The 21,224-nt window shown below is 39.7% G+C and overlaps 1 protein-coding gene across 8 annotated transcripts in view; it reads left to right on the top strand.

Annotated features, from left to right (window-relative positions):
* The first annotated feature begins 13,657 nt into the window (after window positions 1–13,657).
* The window catches only part of SHOC1 (shortage in chiasmata 1), a 54,196-nt gene continuing 46,629 nt past the window's right edge, over window positions 13,658–21,224 (top strand). For 2 of the 8 annotated variants that reach the window (XM_089488426.1, XM_089488376.1), the window contains exons 1-3: window positions 13,658–13,896; window positions 17,038–17,122; window positions 19,528–19,657. In XM_089488426.1, coding sequence (XP_089344552.1) covers window positions 17,078–17,122; window positions 19,528–19,657 — 175 coding nt within the window. In that variant the 5' untranslated portion in view covers window positions 13,658–13,896; window positions 17,038–17,077. Of the gene's footprint in view, window positions 13,897–14,795; window positions 15,057–15,485; window positions 15,509–15,646; window positions 15,821–15,866; window positions 15,948–16,501; window positions 16,696–17,037; window positions 17,123–19,527; window positions 19,658–21,224 lie in introns of those variants that run through there. The other 6 variants (XM_089488407.1, XM_089488413.1, XM_089488419.1 and 3 more) reach the window with 6 other exon arrangements.

Below are 21,224 nucleotides of genomic sequence, written 5' to 3'. Positions count from 1 at the left end.
ATTCAGTGCTATGCCTACTTTGGCCAAAGTATGCCATGTGTGTCTGTGTCTACATGTAGATGACAGGTAAATGTGGAATGGAGCAATTTTATACAATAATTATAAGGTGTCCTTTTTAACAAATGTAAAAAATAATTTTCAAACTCAGTTCTGTACTGATCAAAGCTGAGCGAAGGGCAACTAGGAACTATTTCTTCATCAGCAATACGTAGTCTTGCGGAACTTCAAAGAAACTAGAAAAGAAAGGAAATGAATATTATACATACTAAAAATTAGTTCTCAAGAGAGGAAAAGCAAATGCAAATCCTTTGATTTAAAAAGCAGAAACCTTTTTCTTTAAGGGGAGTTGTCTCAAAGAACAGCAATACAGAAACATTTCTAACAAAGAAAATTAACAGGCAAAATTAATCCTTCTAAAGATAGGTGGAATGATAGGAACAAGAAGCTTATGAGCAGCATAATGTTAGTCAAACAGCTTGGAAGCATTTATATGTAAATTTAGCACCTTCTTTAAAAAGCAGTACTAGGCTTTTTCAGAAGCAATGCAGAAAAGATTTTTGTGTTTGGATATCAATAATGATGGTATAGTTTGTTTTAAGTTGCACTGTTTTAAAGTAGCTCTATTTTGTTTTCTGGACTGGACAAGCCATCTTCTCAGTGGGCTCAGGATACATGATGTAACAAGGAAGCTTATGGCTTGGCTGTTAAATTCGGCTTACCTCTATCCGTCTTAAAGCTTAATTCGGGTGGCATCCTGATGTTATCAGAAGGTTTTTGCCACCAAATCTGCTGCCCGAAGACAGCCCAGGTCCATCCCTGCTTCCAAGGGCACTGTGGCGGCTGTTTTCTTAAGCCGGAAAACTTCCGGATCCAAAAAGAGCCACAAGGAGCGCTCCTGGAAGTAGGAATAGACCCTGGCTGTCTTCAGGAGGCAAATTTGGGGCAAAAACCTTCTGATAACATCAGGATGTTGTCCGAATTAAGCTCTAAATTAGATAGGGGTAAGCCGAATTTAAAAGTCAAGCAATAAGCTGCTAAAGCTGCATCTGCACTACAGAAATAATCCAGTTTGACACTGCTTTCACTGTCATGGCTCGGTACTCAGGGGGTGTTCCCACTTGGCAGATAAAACGGATTATATTGGTGCGATTCTGATTCGGATTATGTTCCGGGAATTTTTCCATCATTTCCATTATGAAAAGGGGCAAATTACCCCGATTCATTTAGACCCTGTTTTCGTTCCCATTTATTTTAAATCACTTTATTTTAAAGCGGATTAATTTGCTCCCCGTTCCCATTTGTGTCCGCAAGCTGTCAATCAAGCGCCTAGGCTTCAGACATCACAAGTCTTGGGGGGGGGAGGTTTGGGGCAGCCAATAGAAATTGGCTGCATCCGAGGCTCTTCTGTTGTGTCTCCCCAGACTAGAAGGAGCCTCTATTCATCCTAAATCCCTTGCTCTTCTGTGTCTCCCCATATTAACTGCCATAACTCAGTGCTAGGGAATCCTGGGAATGGTATTATGGCACCAGCACTCTCTGGCAGAGGAGGATAAATGTCTCACAAACACAACAGTTCCCATAATTCCTTAGTACTGAGCCAGGGCAGGTTAAGGGGTCTCAGACTGTATTATTTCTACAGTGGGTTTGGAACTACAGATGAGATTTTTTTCATAAATTAAAAAAGTTGTTACTTTATAATTTACTTTAAGAAACTATTCTTTTTTCTTTTTTTCGCCTCTGCCTGAGCGCCTGAGCATCAGATGGGCATTGCAGGACATGCCTGCTTGATCGCCCCCCAGACAGCCCAGGGAGCAATGGGGAGGCAAAGGGATTTGGGGAATGGAGGCTCCTTCCAGAGGAACTATGGGAAGACACAGGAGAGCCTGGACGCCCAGGGATGTGAGGGGAGGATCAAGCTTTCTCTTCCCCAAAGAGTCTCTCCCCAATGAACCCCGCTGCCTTCTCCTCCTTGATCCGATTAGCCAAGCCTGAGCTTTGGATGCATTGTCTCTACCCACTGAACCCCACTGCCTTCTCCTCCTTGATCTGATTTGGCAAACACACACACACACACACACAAATATACATTCATATGTGTATATATACGTGCGTTCACACACACACAAATATGTATGTGTGTATATATCCATATGTTTGTGTGTATGTTTATATATATATATATATATATATGCATGTGTGTGTGTGTGTGAGTATTCATATATAAACATATGTGTGTGTATAAACATATATATATTATCTATCTATCTATATAGTGTGTGTGCGTGTGTTTGCCAAATCAGATCAAGGAGGAGAAGGCAGTGGGGTTCAGTGGGTAGAGACAATGCATCCAAAGCTCAGGCTTGGCTAATCGGATCAAGGAGGAGAAGGCAGCGGGGTTCATTGGGGAGAGACTCTTTGGGGAAGAGAAAGCTTGATCCTCCCCTCACATCCCTGGGCGTCCAGGCTCTCCTGTGTCTTCCCATAGTTCCTCTGGAAGGAGCCTCCATTCCCCAAATCCCTTTGCCTCCCCATTGCTCCCTGGGCTGTCTGGGGGGCGATCAAGCAGGCATGTCCTGCAATGCCCATCTGATGCTCAGGCGCTCAGGCAGAGGCGAAAAAAAGAAAAAAGAATAGTTTAAAATGGTGCTCAATGGCTCTCCTCACACATCGGTCTATGAATGAGGAGCAGAGGGGAGGTTGCAATCCACCGAGGTAAAGGCTGTGAGAATGGAAGAAAATGGCGCTGGCAATGCAGTTCCCAGAATTCCATAGCACTGAGCCAGGACAGTTAAAGTGAAGTCAAACAGTGCGATGCAGCCGCTAACAAGGTCAATGCAATTTTAGGCTGCATCAATAAAAGTATAGTGTCTAGATCAAGAGAAGTAATAGTGCCACTGTATTCTGCTGCTTTGGTCAGGCCCCACCTGGAATACTGTGTCCAGTTCTGGGCACCACAATTCAAAAAGGACATTGAGAAACTGGAGTGTGTCCAGAGGAGGGCGACTAAAATGGTGAAAGGTCTGGAAACCTTGCCCTATGAGGAACGACTTAGGGAGCTGGGGATGTTTAGCCTGGAGAAGAGAAGGTTAAGAGGTGATATGATAGCCCTGTCTAAATATTTGAAGGGGTGTCATATTGAGGAGGGAACAAGCTTGTTTTTTGCTGCTCCAGAGACTAGGACTCAGAGGAATGGATGCAAGCTACAGGAAAAGAGATTCCACCTGAACATTAGGAGGAACTTCCTGACAGTAAGGGCTGTTCGACAGTGGAACAAACTCCCCCGGAGTGTAGTGGAGTCTCCTTCCTTGGAGGTCTTCAAGCAGAGGCAGGATGGCCATCTGTCTGGGATGCTTTGATTGAGAGTTCCTGCATGGCAGGGGATTGGACTGGATGGTCCTTGTGGTCTCTTCCAACTCTATGATTCTAAGAGTAGCCCTACACACCTGGCTGATTTAGGGGAGGGCAACTTCTCCAAGAATAATATTTTTCTCTATGTACTGGAAATTTTGCTTATCTAGAGTGACTTATTCCAGTTTCGTACTTCCCCAGTTTGATGTCCTACAAAGTGATTAGAATGACACCCATTTTACAATCGGAGGCAATAGCCTCAGAAGGGCAATAGTGGCAAACACTGACATAAACCATGCAGATGACAAATGACCAGGAAATCAATTTCTTGGTGTCAACAAGCTGCCCAAATGATAGAGATCCTATCCAGAAACTTCAGCTTAAAATGATAAACTAGCCCATAGTGTCAAGCCAGCAGTTCTTTCTGTGAATAGAAAGAACACAAACCTCATTGGAATTCTATTATTCGCGCAAGACATTTTATTATAGTGCAGAAAAAAAGGAAGAAGATAAGGCCTTTCATCATGTCAGCTAATACTGATTTAATGAAAGGGGGCATTAGGCTTGCTGAAATACAAATAGCATTTTAAAAGCTTAGCATGCTTTGTTCAAAGACAGCCATTTCTTTGCTGTCTTTGTATAAGAACTAAAGGCTGAGCAAGCTTTTTCATTTCATTTTTAACAATGATACTGTTATAAGTACAGGTCGTTATAAGTGTAGGTCATATTTAATTTACCTTACACTGAATCCTATATATAGCAAAAGTATAACCTTAGAGCTAGACTAATGGAGCACTCTCTAGTATGACTGTCCTTGAACACCATTAGGAAATATCATTTCTTGCAGAACAGCAGAAGGTACATCTTTAAATAGATGGATTATTTGTAATGTTGTTGTTATTGTTAACTGCCTTTGAGTGGACCCTGATGTATGGGAATGAGACCTCTCTATCTTCCACTGCTTTGCTTAGGTCCTGCTATTTACTATCCATTGTATTTAATGGACTTGCACATCCACAGATTTTGGTATCCAAACCTCTGGGGATACCAAGGACCAACTCTATATGCCCAAGTCTGGAGTGGTGATTTCTACTGTGATACATGAAGGTAACACACCACTGAAAAGCTGCCAATGGATTCAATGTAGTAAAGTTGCATTTGTGTCCTAATACACAAAGAACAGCCAGCATTTGTCACTGTTAATTTGAAGTGATTTGATTTCATTACCGAAAGGAGAACTGTTGGCACTCTTTCCTTCTGAAGCAAAGGTCAGGCTAGTAAGTCAGATGGAGTACTTATCACAAAACAGGGTCTCCTCTTCCATTGCAGGCTAAAATAAACAAGCCGATTAATTTACATTAACTAACACTGACAGATTATACTACCGGAATAGTGCTGCACTGAAAAACAACTGTGAGTCATGTCTTTCTCATTTCACCCCACTCATTTTTAGAGGCTGTCAACAGACTTTGTGGTAAAGAAAAATGGATTGTCATAATTACATCTAATTACTGCCAAGCAAATGTTATCTGTAAAATAGTCTTGTGAGGATGAAACTGTTTAAAGCATCACACAGGATAAAACACAACTAGGATTATATACCATGGATGAGGCAGGTTGCAGTCTGGATGTTGTTAGATTGCAACTCCCAACATCTCTCACCATTGTCACCATGCTAGTTAGGGCTGATGGAAACAGCAATTATATCTTGCACAGGATATTTCACCATCCTAGCAATATGGCATATCTTTACCTATATGGTTTTTCAGTTTGTAAATGGAGGCAATGCTGCCTGCAATGAGTACACATTAAAAGTTTTTCAGTTTGTAAATGGAGGCAATGCTGCCGGCAATGAGTACACATTAAAAGATGCATTTGTGTGTTTGCTTTTTCTTAATTTCTGTGTTTGCAACTCTTGGTGCTCAGCTAAAAACTTTTGGGCATAGGATCTGACAACTGATTGCTTAAAAGTACAGATGTGGAGATTAAATCTACAGCAATCTGGTGTGGGCACACATGGAAATTGTACCAAAAAGTTACAACACACATTTCAAACTATGTTTTTCATATTATTCTGATTTTTGTGAATAATAAGCACACAACAACAACAATCCAAGATACTGCCAAGCTAGTATAAAATGTAAAGACCTTTCAAGTTATAGGTGAATTTCTAAATTGCCAACATAATACCAATTTAATAGTATCCATGGCAATTGAAGCAAATTTTATTTAGGGAGAATATCACACTTCCTTTCCTCCCAGCCTCAGGGCAGGCTGAAACTTTTGAAAATGTTTTTAAATGGGTGTTTTCGCACATGCCCGGTCCAGAGATATCACATACCTGACCTTGGCATCCCCTCCCAAAGCTGTACTTCTCTGCAACTTTTTGAAGGAACAGGAGTAAGTACCAGAGAAGTACAGATTGGGGATGGGATGCCAAGATCGGGTACATGATGGCTCCAGACTGGCATCCTCAGAAAACGTAATCAGGTGCATTTGGGACGCATGTGAACAACTGAGATTCAACTCGGATTCATCCTGGAACTTCTCATTAGCAGTTTTAAATTTTGGCAGACAGGAAGCCAAGAGGGACAAAATGGCACGCACAGCCACTGTGCGCATGCAGGGCTGCACACAGCTGGGCACAGGCATTAAAAACAATGGGGCTCCGATATTTGTGATTTTTCCGATTTGCGGGGAGGGTCTGGAACGGATCCCCTGTAAATAGGAAGGGATGACTGCATTTGAAATCACAGTGAAGTGAAGACAAATCTTAAAGTAAAGGGCTTTAGTAGGATCAAATATCTGGCTCAAAAATGTTCTGTTTTCAAAAAAGAGAACCATGGAGAAAATTTTGAGATCCTAATTGACTATAGATCCCTTTAATCTATCCAAAATAGCCAATCTCTATTGTTTCTTATTCATGCCTGAGGTAGAATTCAGCTGAAGTTCAGCTCAGGGAAGTAGTAACTATGTAAAAAATGTTTGTGAGTTTGGTTTCCAGTACTGATTGTTAATCTTTTTGATGTAACCCAGTGGTGGAAGACGGCCAGTTGAGAAAATGGCAATTTGTTTGAAGTACCTTAACTGGGCACAATCTGCTTTCGTTTTAACTAACAGCTAACTAGATTCATTGTGCAACTGGAGGAGAATTAACTTTTCTGAGAAATTTGTTCTGTCAACTTTCCAAGGCTTTGCAGGTATTGATATCTAATCCTCAGATTTTGGCACCATAAAGCATCTATGCAATCACTTTAATACCAAAAATTTTAGGGTGGGTTCAATCAACTAACCATCCTGATTGTAATAAAATTTCATCAGTGCTCTTGGTATTCAGTTTCACTGCCTCGCTATGCAATTTCCAAGAGAGGCTCACTATTAAAAATATCCAGGTATCTGAATAACATAACATATTTTGCTGTTTTACACTGCGCTGAACTATGAGAAGGAGACTCTTTCATAATTGGGTGAGTTGTTTGAGAGGCAACATGGTGTAGTAGTTTGAGTGTTGTACTCTAGTGGCCAGGGTTCTAATCCCTGCTCAGCCATAGAAACCCACTTGGTAACCTTGGACAAGTCACACTCTCTCAGCCTCAGAGGAAGAGAAAGGAAAAATCTCTCTGAACAAATCTTGCCAAGAAAATCCTATGATAGGTACACCTTAGAGTCACAATAAATAGAACAAGACTTGAAGGCCCACAACAATAACAATGAAGTCTAAGCTGCTCTATTTTGCAAAAGGTTGTGAGCATATTTACAGTATTTATCCCAACACAAATGCTAGTTTTATCCCATCTGTACTCACACAATGGAGATACTGTCTAAAGTGGACAAACCATAGCAGTTATATATAGTAGATGTTTCCCGTCTCTTGTGAATTAATGGTAGCTGTTGCTTAGAAATGATGGTGCAGCTATCTAGAAGTAAACAAAGAAAGCCGTCTCCAACCCCTCAGAATGAATGAGTTCTTCAGTTTTCTTGAGACAAAAAGCCATAGCATCTATTTTTACAAGCAACAAGCCACTGGAGTGGATTAAGAATGCTCCTAGATAGAGATACAAATTAAATACAAAAACAAAGAACTCATTGTGAAGTTATTTCATTACCCCCTCCTAACAGATTTTTTGTGATAAGGAAAAAAGACGGAGTGGTGTATGAACATGGGAGTGTTACAGATAGAAAGATGACAGCTGTCCCCCTGAAAAATTATGTGAAATGAGGCAGGGCATTAATACAATAAAAGCTTTGTCTAGAAGAAACCTAGGAGTCTCTGTACTTTATTACACAGGGTTATAAAGGAGGAATTTTAACAGAATAAAAGCATTTTTGGCCACTATTTATTGTTCATCCTGCTGCTACCTTGCATTCCATCCATTGCTCTAATGCACCCTTTCATTGATGGAGAAAACCCATCAATAGGCTCTCAATCTCATTGATATTCCATTGCCACCTTTGTATGATAGATCCCTTTTGCTGCAGTTCTGCCTCTCAGGTCCAAAATACACTGCAGAAATAATCTAGTTTGAGCCTGATTTAATTGCCCTGGCTCAGTGCGAGGGAATCCTATGAATTGGGGTTTATTCTGGCACTGGAGCTCTTTGGCAGAGAAAGCTAAATGTTTCACAAAACTACAGTTCTCAGAATTCCCTAGCATTGAGCCAGGGCAGTTAAAGTGGTCTCAAACTTGATTATATCTGCAGTGTTTTTTGGATCTCAGGCAGTCATGTCAGTGTTCACATTCACACAACAGCCAGCTTGGGGAGGCAGTTAGCAGCCGTAATTGCTCGCTTTCATCCTTCCTCCTGGAATGCAGCGTTAAGCACTGCAGAAAACAGATCACACAACTGTGGGTTGCCAAAGCACTATTGTGGTAAGTGTCTTATCACTAAGTGTGATAAGAAATTATGCCAAACCAATATGCATTCATTCTTAAACTGTGGTGGGACAACCAGCTGGTGTGATAAAATCTGCTAAGAGCAATTTTATATGCAGGAGCAACAATGGCAGCCTGCACATAAACATACATCACTGTGCTCAACTGTATGCCTCCCTGGTGTGTATGGAAGGCAAAACACACAGGATCGTTTCCAGACTCATCATCACACAGTGTGCAGGTATAGAGAGGAGAGTTGGTGGTGGGGGGGGAGTCAGTGCTGCAGAGAATTGTGCCTGGGACAAGATGAATGATTAGATTTAGGGGTCATTCACACGTTGGTGTTTTTAGTGTGACTATATGAATAATACCACACACGCATTCCTGGTTTGTGGCTCACACTATGTAACCACATCTCTGTACATCTCTGTGAGTTCAGTTGCTCACATGTGTCAGCACTCGAATAAAGATGCAGCTTCTCGGCCTTTTGGCTAAGATCAAGTGTAGCAAATAGGCACACACCCCAAACTTGACACAAGTTTTTAATTCTTTTTCCCCCCGGAAGCATTTTCCCTCCCCTGTGACTTTTATTGGCTGAAGTCATCAAGGTATACAATTTAATCCCAAATGCCTAAAATGAATACATTGTCTCTGCCTCTGTTTATATGTTCTTCCGAAACCCCACTTTTCTTATTTATAAATCTCCTTTTAGGGTACACCTTTGGCATGATTTTCAGCAAAAGTGAAACCTATGCAATTAACCAAAGCTTGAACTGTGATTTCAACCCAAAATCTCATTATTAACTGTTCATCCTCCTTTTCATGTTTGCATTATCTATCTTTTAGCTTATTAGCTATGTTTTCTCAAAAAGCTTCTTCTGCCAGCTGCAGAACCTCTTTCTGCCAAAAGATGACTGGGTCTGTCTAATTAGCATTCTACCTTCTCTACAAAGTTTGTGTGGAATTCAAAAGATAACCATATTTTCATCCAGTAGGGCCCTGGAGTCCAAAAACTCTTTTACAGGGTATGTATGTAATGTGTGTATTTTAAAAACTATGTCTGCCTTTCTATTCTAGAGGCCCATCTACAGTCTAAACTCTTTATTCTTATTTCTATTAACTTATTGATTTGTGTCTTGAATCCAAATATTAACCATTTCTCTCAATAGTAACAGTGAATAAAGACCTTAATATGTCCCCAATCTTCTCTATCTCACAATACTGTTGTCTATGTCAGGATTTCATTACACTTTTTAAAGTTTCATTTTTTATTCTGCTCTTTCTATGCAGTTTATCACATATTCCCCCCCCCCCCCCCAGATTTTTAAATCCTGTTTCTGTACGGGATCCGTCCTGTGTGATAAACTCCTCTAAAAAGCGCAGGGCAGATCCTATGCAGAAACTGCATTTAAACTGGAAAAAAAGCACAAAATGGGTAGATTTTCAGACAATGTCAGGGGCTAACCCAAACAAAAAGTAGACAAAATCTATAAAAGCAGGTTGATTTTCACATGACATAAGGGTTAATGAGAATTAACGTGTCATTAACCCGAACAGAAACCTGCTCCTTTTGATATTTGGAAAACCCCAAAAGTAAAAAAGAGCAGGTTTTATTAACATTCCATTCAGATTAATGTCACATTATTGCTTATTAACCCCGCCGTGTCTGAAAATCAACCCACTTTTGCAGGGGTTTTCTGGATTTTTAAATCCCGTTCCTGCACAGGATCCATCCTGTGTGATAAACTCCTCTAAGGAATGCAGGGCAGAGTATATCATTCTCCCCACCTCTTTAAAGTAGGTCATGATGACTATGGTCCAAAACACACTGCAGAAATAATCCCGTTTGAGATCATTGTAACTGCCCTGGCTGAATGCTAGGGAATTCTGGGAACTGTAGTTTTGTGAGATCGTTAGCCTTCTCTATCAGAGAACTCTGGTGCCACAATAAACTATAATTTCCAGAATTCCCTAGCACAGTTAAAGCGGTCTCAAACTGGATTATTTCTGCAGTGTATTTTGGACCCCTTTTACAGAGATGGATTACACTGATAATAACTACTTCAAGGCCATCCACTGGGTCCACGAACTGGAGGATTTGAACCCAGGCCTCCCTAATCCTAGACTAAAATTCTATCAGCGTTACTATGCTGCAGGTGTATACATTTACAATTCTCAGTCTTATTTTAAAATCCTTTATAAAGTAAAACCAGAGAGATGGTAAAAACAAAAATAGTAATACATATGAAAAGAGATGTGCATACCTAGCCACATCCCCTGTAGAGAAAGTGTACTTAAGAAAATGTTAAACTTGTACAGTCAGCCCCCCTTATCCATGGATTTTTAATTCATGGATTCAACTATCCATGGCTTGAAAATATTCCAAAAATAGATACACTCCAAAAGGTAAAGCCTGACTTTGCTATTTTATATAAGGGACCCACTATTTTATATAAGGGACACCCACCTTGTGAGAGAAAAGTGAGATGTATCTTTGAAATAAATAAATAAATAAATAAATAAATAAATAAAATCACTATGCCATGGTATATCATGGGACTTGAGCATCCATGGATTTTGGTATCCACAGGTGTTCTGGAAACAAATCCCAGCAGATACAAAGGGCCCACTGTATTTAAATAACATTAATAAATACCTATTTTAAACCATTTTAAAAATGTTTTTAGCATAGAAAGTTGGGGGTTTGGAGTTAAAGTGTAGAAAATAAATAATAATTTGACTCACACCCAGGCACCACTGTTCCTTCCTGAGAATAAGGCTTGTTTTTTGTTTAAGCCCTATCAACAGCCTAAAGCAGATCAGCTGAGTGGATCATATCCACACAGGCAAAGATGTATTGGTGCTTAATTGAGTCCTGTGCAGGGATGGGAGAGCTTAGCTAGAATTAGCTGGTAAAGCTCTATGAAGTCTTTGCTGTCCATCTCAGGAAAGCTGTAAAATGGCTCATTCCAAACTCGACTGATGCTGCCAAAAGAGGAACAACTGCATGTGAAAGCAACCACTTGCCTATGGCTGTGTCCACACCACAGAAATAATCCAGTTTGATCCCACTTTAATTGGCATGGCTTAATGCTAAGCAATTCCAGGATTTGTAATTCTGTGATACATTTAGCCTTCTGTGTCAGAGAGCTCTGGTACCACAACTACAGTTTCCAGAATTCCATAGCAATGAGTCATGGCAATTAAACTCATATCAAACTGGGTTATTTCTGCAGTGCAGATGCAGCCTGGTTAGTAGTTAGGACAAATTTAGAAAGTATAATGCTTTTTTAAAACTTAAATTAACTGAAATAGCCCATTTTGCCAGTAAAAATCCAATGGTCTGGTTAAGGTAGTGCTTGTCCAAGTGTTTGATCCAAAGGGATATAGAAAGCTCACTCTACTCTATCTTTTGATATTTTAGGCTGCATCCTTACTGTAGAAATAATCCAGTTTGACACCACTTCAATTACCACGGCTCAATGATATAAAATTCTAGGACCTGTAGTTTTGTGAGGTATGTAGCCTTCTCCGTAAGAGAGCTCTGGTGCCACAATAAACTACAATTCCTATAATTCCATAGTACTGAGCCATGGCAGTTAAAGTGGTGTCAAACCGGATTATTTCTGCAGTGCGGATGCAGCCTTGGTCAAGCTATTGTGCATTTCTCCTCACCTGAATTCAATAGAGGGTGTCAGTTAACAAGCCATTGCATATATCACTGAGGATTTAATGCTATCAATATGGAGCACTTAAATGGTTGTCCATTTGTGACCCCCCTAGGCTACATTAAGTCCTCTCTAAAAGACCCCAAGTTAGATCACGTGCTGATTCACCTAAAACTGTAATTATAATGCAGTATTATTTTGTGAGGGTGGAGAATGATCCATAAAAGAGAGGAAGGAATATATATTTCCACCTCAGAAGCATATTGTGTAGATCTGATTTGTTCTACGTGCCTTATTTTTCTACATGGTTTAATTCAGTTTTTCTGCAAAGCAGCCTTGAAACACTAATCTTTATATTCGATTTATTAAGCCTGGTTTGGGTATGCACATGATTAATTATGGATGGATTTATGCTTCAGCGGATATTCTAGTTAACATACATTATGGCAATTTAGAGAGTTAAGTCGGGCATAAGTCCTCTCTATTCTGTCACATCTAGAGAAGAGCCCTAGGCACAGATGCAGAGGGTTTGAAAAGTTATTTTAAAAATGTAAGTAATAACAGTTCTAGTTCAAAGGCTTCATTAAAGGGGCATTTAAAAAAACCAAAACACCTTTAACTTCATATTTTTCAATAGTAACTACCATATATACTAGATTATAAATCGACCTCGTATATAAGTTCAGGGCAGGTTTTGGGCCCAAAATTATGGATTTTGAAGCTACGAATTCCAAAATCCCATAACACTGAGCCATGGCAATTAAAGTGGTGTCAAACTGGATTATCTCCGCAGTGTAGATGCAGCTGATGTGGTGAAATTGGAACTGGGTCTAAGATTTGCATGACTCCTTCCCTGCCTTGTTATTCAACAATATACAGTTCTCAAATGGGGAGTGTACATATTTTTATTAATACTGTAATTATCCAAACCCTGTTCTCTCAAAAATGTATGGTGGTTTGTCTGATCCCACATTCAAACAATGGCCCCGTACAGACAGGCCAAAATAAAGCTACTTCAGGTCACTTTGGAGGTATGCTGCTTAAATGATGCATAAGGGTCCAGAAGCCACGCCAAAGCCACGCTCCAGTCCTAAGGATTGGTGCATGGCTTTGGCACAGCTCCCGGGCTCTTAGGATGCATGCATCATTTAAACAGCATACCTCCAAAGTGACTCGAAATAGCTTTACTTTGGCCTTTCTGTACGAGCCTAATATGACCAAAAAAGTGATTCAGGGCACCTCTGTCTTAATTTAGAATAAAACAGGTGGAGGTTTAGAGACCTAGTGTGGTGTAGTGGTTTGAGTGGTGGACTGGAACTCCAGACCAGGGTTCAAATCCCCACTCAGCCATGGAAACCCACTTGGGTTTTAGCTTGGATGAATCAAAATCTCTCAGCCTTAGAGGACGTCAGTGCCAAACACTCTCCAAACATTTCCGACTTAAGGTGAACCTATCATGGGGTTTTCTGCATCTTCAATTTTAAGAAATCTCCCCCTTTTTAAAAAAATTATAAAAAGCACCCTACTCACTTGTTCAGGCTTTGTTTATGCCCCTTGCTTAACAAAAGCCTCATCTGCACTGTAGAAATAATGCAGTTTGACACTACTATGGATCAATGCTATGGAATTCTGGAACTGGTAGTTTTGTGAGATATTTAGCCTTCTCTGTCAGAGTGCTCTGGTGCCACAACAAACTACAAATCCCAGGATTCCATAACATTGAGCCATAGCGGTTAACAGGGATGTCAACCTGCATTGTTTTTCCAAATTAGACCAAAATCAGCAATAAAATGGCTCCTCTTTCCAAGAACCTATAGTCCCTGCATCGTGTGAATGAAGCTGAGGCTTCAGAGAAACCACCCACTTCTACTGTTTTGCTTGGTTAATGTAAAATAAAAAGTCTGTTTGCTTGATTATGTTATTCCTTCATGGCCTACTTAACTCGATTTATTACCTATAAATCTATTTAACTTTCAAGAAAAGGCAAATCACTCATGCTGCGGACAGGTGGGTATTTATATGTAAGTAACTGGGAGAAAATATTAAATGTTTTCCCAGAAATGTGAGGAATCACATATTTTAATTTGCTCTTTGCCAGTTTCTATTAATACAGAGAATTTCTCCCTTAGGGAAATGTTCTCCTATGGAAAAACAGGTGGAAGCTATGCTGTTCTGACTAAAATAGGGCTGGCCTACATGAAAGGGAAGGAAGGCCAAAGGAAGCCATGGCAAGTTAAGAGCTTATCCATACTGCAGAAATAAAGCAGCTTGACACCACTTTTATCTGTCATCTTGTGGAATCCTGGGATTTGTATTTTGGTGAGGTATTCAGACTGCTCTGATAGAGAGCTCTGTTGTCTCACAAAACTACAGATCCCAGGATTCTATAGGGATAGAGTCATGGAAGTTAAAGTGGTATCAAACTGCTTTAATTCTGCAGTGTGGATTCACCCGCAGTTTCTACTTCCAAGCAGGGCAAAAACGTCCTGAAAAATAAAATGGCTTAAGCTGTTTGTGACACAGAAGCTGACTGCACTGCAGAAACAATCCAGTTTTGACGCCACTTTTGTCCAAAACACATGCCAGAAAAAATCCAGTTTGAGAAAGCTTTAACTGACCTGGCGCAGGGTTAGGGAATCTTGGGAATGGTAGTTTATTGTGGTGCTGGAGCTCTCTGACAGAGAAGGATCAAAGTCGCGCAAGACTACAATTCCCAGAATTCCCTAACATTGAGCCAGAGCAGCTAAAGCGGTCTCAAATTGGATTATTTCTGCAGTGTGTTTTGGCTCAGTTCTAAGAAATTCTAGGAACTGTAGTTTTGTGAGTCATTTAGCCTTCTCTGTCAGAGAGCTCTGATGCCACAATAAACTAAAATTCCCAGGATTTCATAGAACTGAGCCATGGCAAGTTAAAGTGATGTCAGACTGGATTATTTGTGCAGTGCAGATGCAGCCATAATGGCCATAATTTGTAGAAAAGTGCTTTGCCCTTGTATTTATAGGAGAGGGCATGGTTCCCGCACCAACTTCTTTCCAGTATGCCTCAGTCTAACCAGTTTAAAAGAACGGCTTGTTCGTTTTTAGAGTCAAAACTTCCCACATGGCCTCACCAACAATGTCATGAGGATGATTTTATGCTTATTTTATGCTTAAGAAAAGTGTGCAAAAGTAAGACATGCTGTTAAAAAAGATTTCTTAAAGGATCTGCTTGTTTACCTCCCAACCTCCTTCCCCAAATTTGCCCTGAAAATAGTTATATGGAGAGATTACAGGCACATTAAATCAAATTTTATCAGAGCAGCAGTGCCACTGCCCTTTCTCCCAATTTCACAGTTTTAGGAGTCTTGTTGTGGCTCTGTTGCATTCACATCATTTCCGACTTACGGCGACCTTAAGGCGAGGGGTTTTATTAGTAACTTTCTTCAGAGGGGTTTCCCCATTGCAAGGCTGAGAGTATTAATTCAGAATGAACTTCCACTTCGTCACTCCATAACTACATCCGCACTGGAGAAATAATCCAGTTTGACAACGCTTTAACTGCCATGGCTCAATGCTATGGACTTAGGATAGGGCTCAGAATGACTCCGCATAGACAGCAATCACATGTGATAATCTATCACGTAATAACATGAATTCTCATGAATGGGTCTGGAATGGCTTTGAATTGGAGATCCAAAAATCGTCGTGTGACAACCTTTGTAATTAAAGTGGTGTCAAACTGGATTATTTCTTCAATACGGATGCAGCCTAGGTCTTCTATCTGGAGACTGGGAGAAGGGGAAAGTAATGTTGAGACTTCTGTGAGGCATTAAGCCTTCTCTGGGCCAAAACATACTTCAGAAACAATCCAGTTTGGGACCTATTTAACTGTCCTGGGTCAAGGCTAGGGAAATCCTGGGAACAGAGGTTCTGTTTATGTACAGAATTTTCTGGTGACTTTTATGTTTGTAAACAATTTTTATTGTTATTTCAGACAACACACTTTTGAATGCATCACAAAACAGGAACTAGTGTATAAATGCAGCTGTAAAGTATATTGGAATAGACTGTTTTTATGAGGTAGTGTCAAAGATCTCCCTTTCAGAAGAGTATTAGGATCGTCTAAAATATAGATAACATTTTAACATGGAAAGCAAGGAATTATTCTCTTTCAGTTCATTTTTTAATTATTATTTGTTAGCATGGTAAAGTTTGATATATACTATTTATGAAATATGTACAATTATAGCAGCTTTGCTCTGGTGCCACAACAAACTACAGTTCCCAAAATTCTGTAGCATTGAGCCATGGCAGTTAAAGGGGTGTCAAAGCAGTGTCAAAGTGTATGGCTTTAAGATTGGGAAACATTATAATAGTTCTTAAAGTGGCCAGAATATGTTGGTTTGGCTGAGGGTGTAGCCACACTGCAGAATTAAAGCAGTTTGACACCACTTTAAGTATCATGACTCTACCCTACAGAATCCTGGGATTTGTAGTTTGGTGAGGCACAAGACAGACCAGGCTGAATACCTCACCGAACTCCAAATCCCAGGATTTTGTAAGATAAAGTCATGGTAGTTAAAGTGGGATCACACTGCTTTAATTCTGCAGTGTCACTATATGCCTCAGAAGAACGGAGCATGTTGAAAAATATCTTTCTGTGGTGATTTACCACAGTCTTGCCTAGTTATTTTCATTATATGAAATTACTTTGCCATGTGGTCTGTCTCTGGTCCACATCTTCGCTCAAGATTTGTGCCACTGCAGAAGGAGGCATGGAAACTCAATGCAGTGCTGACAGTAGTCATATAATGACTGCAGCTAGGATGTAAATAACTCGGTTCTTTTCCCAGTTTTAAACACTGTAGGGTTGCATCCACACTTCAGAAATAATCCAGTTTGACACCACTGTAACTGCCATAACTCAGTGCCATGGAATTTAGGAATTGTAGTTTGTTGTGGCACCAGAGCTCTCTGACAAAGAAGACTAAATGTCTCACAAAGCTACAAATCCCAGAATTCCATAGCAGTGAGCCATGGCAGTTAAAGTGGTGCCTAGATCTATTAGAGGCTGGGAGAAGGGAAAAGTAATGTTGAAGGGTTCTGGTTCATGTACCGGATTTTCTGGTGATTTTATGTGTTCTTAAACAATTTTTGCCTCTTATTTCAGACAGCTGCACTTTTGAATACTTTGCAAAACAGAAAACATTATGTTTGCAGCTGTAAAGTATATTGGAATAGACTATTATTATGAGGTACAGTGTCAAAGTTCTCCATCTCTTCCCCTTTCAGAAATGTGTTAGGATTGTCCACTCTAAAATATAGATAATGTTTTAGCACAGAAAGCAAGTACAGTAACACAATTACAGCAGCATTTGGAAAAACAAGACCTTCTTGAGTTTTTAATATTTATTTCACTAATTTCTTCTGAATATCTATATTAAAGAATATGCTATGACATAGGAATGTCAATCTTCCCAGTGCCTTCTTTTCAGAAGGAAAAATGTGATTTAGTATATGAAACCATTTATTTTATTGTGCTCTAATATGTTCATAGTAGTGTTATGGGGATCAGATTTCGTTATAGGTTTGGAATGAAGCTAGTTGAGATACAAACATATGAGCTCATACAGACAGGACAAAATAAAGCTGCTTCGGGTTACTTTGGAGGTACGCTGTTTAAATGATGCATGTGTCCTAAGAGGCCAGAAGCCGTGCCAAAGGACTGGAGCATGACTTTGGCTCAGCTTCTGTCCTCTTAAGATGCATGTATCATTTAAACAGCACACCTCCATATTGACCCGAAGTAGCTTTATTTTGGCCTGTCTGTATGGGCCCATATATGACCTAAAAGAGCATGTGTTTATAAATATCATAAATATCATAAAAGATGCAGGAATTTCTGAAGTAGAAAATGTATTTTAAAAAACTGAAGAAATTAAGAGACTATTAATTTAATGTTTTGTTTAAAACAAACAAACAGCTTCATATATATACCGCTTCATACTTAACAGTGTCTAAGCGGTTTACAACTGTAAGCTAATTTTATATGGTTAGGTGATTGTTTGGTGGAATAAGGGGTAACATAGGGGATTTTTTTAATGTTTGTATTTGTAAGTGAAGTGTCATGGTTGTTTTCGATGTTTTGTGTGTTTTTAAAGTATGTGAGAATGATTTTTTTAATGTTAAAAAAAGAGTGGGGTTAACCTTTCTGCCAGATTAAAAATGGCAATAATAGTCAATAGCTTGGTTTTAAAAGTCAAGTCCTAAAAGACTTGACTAAAAGACTTTAAAGGTCCTAAAAGACTTAATAATCCTGTTGCTAAACAGTAAACCCAGTGGAACATAGTTGGACTTATTTCCAAGTAAACATACATAGGAATGGGTGACAAACCTCTTCTATGGAATCAACAGAGTATATCAGTTTAACCAAATCTGTGAAAATTAAGACTTGGATTGAATTTTTCCATATCAGAAGTAGACTTGTAATAGCTGGAATCTTGTTGGGGACATGCACAGGTGTAACCCCTTGTTAAAACTCCTTATGCGCAAGGACGTAGCCGGGGGGGGGGTCTTGGGGTCTGGACCCCCCCTTCCATTAGAAAAATGAATGGTGTGTGCTGCTGTGCCGCCGCACCCAAGCCCCAATATAATGGTGGCACTTAGTCTGGACCCTCCCCCCTTCGTAAAATCCTGGCTATGTCCCTGTTATGTGCTTTTTTCATTTGGTCAAGAAGAAGTCATTCAGTGCTTCCTTGTGCAATGACCCTTTTCTCGTCCTGTGGCATACCCCTTTGGTCATTCATGATCTAGCTATTTGTTCTGCAGCTCTGAGCTGTCCTTCTGCCAGGCATCCAACATATTCACTGGAAGTTCAGGCAGTTGGCACATGGTGCCTAGGAACCCTCCACTGATTTGTTTAATAATTTTAATTGTTTAATAATTTTAAACTATATGATCTCAGGGCCATGTTTATTGAAATCATTTTAATCAATTAAAATATAAACAATAAGAAATAATTTAAACTGATTTAAATTTAAATTTAATAATAATAATAGATTTTTATTTTTATCCTGCTTTTCCGCAATGATCAAAGCGGCATGATCAAATTTAAAGCCTATTAAATAATTTGACAGGTTAAAACATTTATTTATTTGTTAGTTTGTTCATTGGCTTTACAGTCGCCCCATGCCGTACATGGGGGATCCGTTCTGGACAAACGCCCCTGCATAAGCCAAATTGTGCGTACTCAAGCCCCATTCACGCAGTGCAGTGTGCGCCACAGGCATGCACCCCATTCTGACAATAATGCAGCCATTTTATTTGTGGGGATGTGATTGGCTGTGTGGGGGTGTGTGCCTCAGTGCTTGCAAAGTGTGTTTTACAGCTGGTGAACAGTACTGTAGATGCTTGTGAAGAGTTCCACTCCATCAGTGTAACAACAAATTCAGGGCATGTATTTAAGGATATACACAAAATGTCTGTGTACTAGAAAAAGGAAATGCATCTCTTGATGTGATCACTTAACACTTCCAGTGACAGGACTGGCCAAGCCAACTCAGCATATTAGTATGGTTATTTAGGAAGCAATTAATTATATAATATAAGCAAAACTGAAACAGTATCACTCATAATCATGTAGTATATTTTTCTTGTGCAGAAAGTGGCTAGGGAGAGGCTTTCCTTTGAGTGCTTGGCTATTCACATCCCTTCCTGTTTATACCAGGATAAAAATTATCATCATGATGGAAGATTTGCTGATGATAAATATAGGAAACCCTGGACAAGAGGTATGCTATATCTAACTGTCATATTTAATTTATATTTTAAATATGTAAATAGTCAAGTATAAATGATAGAAAAGGCCAGAGAACCTGGCTGAGATCCAAAATGTCTGTGGATAACCTTGTGTACAAAATATATTACCCATTCAAAGCATTCTCTTGGCATATTAGAACAGCTCAAAGCATTCCATTAATAAAATAGTTCTTCCAGTTTTATGTGCATCCTACACATAAAAGCTATCCTTGTCAATATAGCTATAGTGCATTTTATTTGATGTCAGTAAAGACTGTTAATACTGGTTTTGTTCACAGTTATTCCAATTATTCAAATACTGTTTTCAGACCACTTTGTATTCATTCAGTGTCATTGTCTTGTCTGAGAGTAAATCTTGCATGAGCATAAGGGACAGGTATATCTTTTTAAACAATCTGAACACAAGAAAACATACCCAGGGGTAGCCATGTTAGTCCTACAGCAAAGTACAATAACATCCAAAATTGACAAAAGAAGGATACCTTTATGGGGCCAACTAAAATGCAATTTTTTTAAAAAGTACATAATGCAAGCTTTGAAGCTCCACTGGCTTCTTCATCAATCAAAGGTATTAAAAGTCATAAAGGAGAAAAGAAGAAGAAATATAACCATGTTAGAATCATAGGTCTACATTTTGTAAAGATGTTCTTGTTGTTGAGATGGTAGGGAGAAATATCCATGCAGGCAAACGCCATTCCTTCTGGCCATGTTAGCTCTGGGAGACAAAGAGTCTGAGTAGAATTTATCCAGGGGAACAGGGAAGCTGTGACAGTTGGTGGCCTCCATATTGGTTGTGTGGTGAATCCAGTCATTAGGCTGTATCTGCACTGCAGAAATAATGAGGTTTGACACCACTTTAACTGCCGCGGCTCAAAGTATTGTTTCTGAAAACAAGCCACCCTCTCACCTATGATGACTGTTCCACAAATATCAAAGCTGCAAATATGGATGACTGTGGTTTCAAAGTGGTTCTTTTCAGACAAATCGATTCTGAAGCGTATCCAATGAGTGGGAACACCAGATCAGAATCAATTCATGCTGGAAGGGAGGGATGAATGGCAGAGGGGTGTGTGTGTTTATCATCCCTCCCCAGATTTTTGGAGATGTCACACACACTCCCAGTGCTGTCTTTTGTGTGACATGGGTGTTTGTTTGTTTGTTCCTTTTAAGATACAATTCCTTGATGAATCAATAGAATGGTTTAGCAACTACTTGCCAAGACAAGCAGTTGCTAAGCCATTCTATTGATTCATTGATGGATTGTATCTTTTTTAAAAAAAAATAGGGCCCGATCTGTTCTCCCTGGCCTCATTCCCTGGCCCGAGCTGTCCTTCCCAGCTTACTTCACCCCTGGCTTGAAGGGGCGCAAACTAATGGGGACAATAACAGTGGCAAAAAAACCCTGGCATAATGAAAGGCATAATGAAAAGGTCCTGTTTTGTTGTGGGAAGAGGGACCTTATGAAATCGATTTCAGACATGAAGCAAAGCCAAATCAGTAATCGCCTTATGTTACCAGTGGAAATGAGCCCTTTGTGTA

Source organism: Sceloporus occidentalis, unplaced genomic scaffold, assembly GCF_023333645.1.
Source record: "Sceloporus occidentalis isolate IW3139 unplaced genomic scaffold, rSceOcc1.0.p SCAF_1, whole genome shotgun sequence".
In the NCBI taxonomy this organism is placed as follows: domain Eukaryota; kingdom Metazoa; phylum Chordata; class Lepidosauria; order Squamata; family Phrynosomatidae; genus Sceloporus; species Sceloporus occidentalis.
This window is presented reverse-complemented; position numbering and strand designations above follow the sequence as displayed.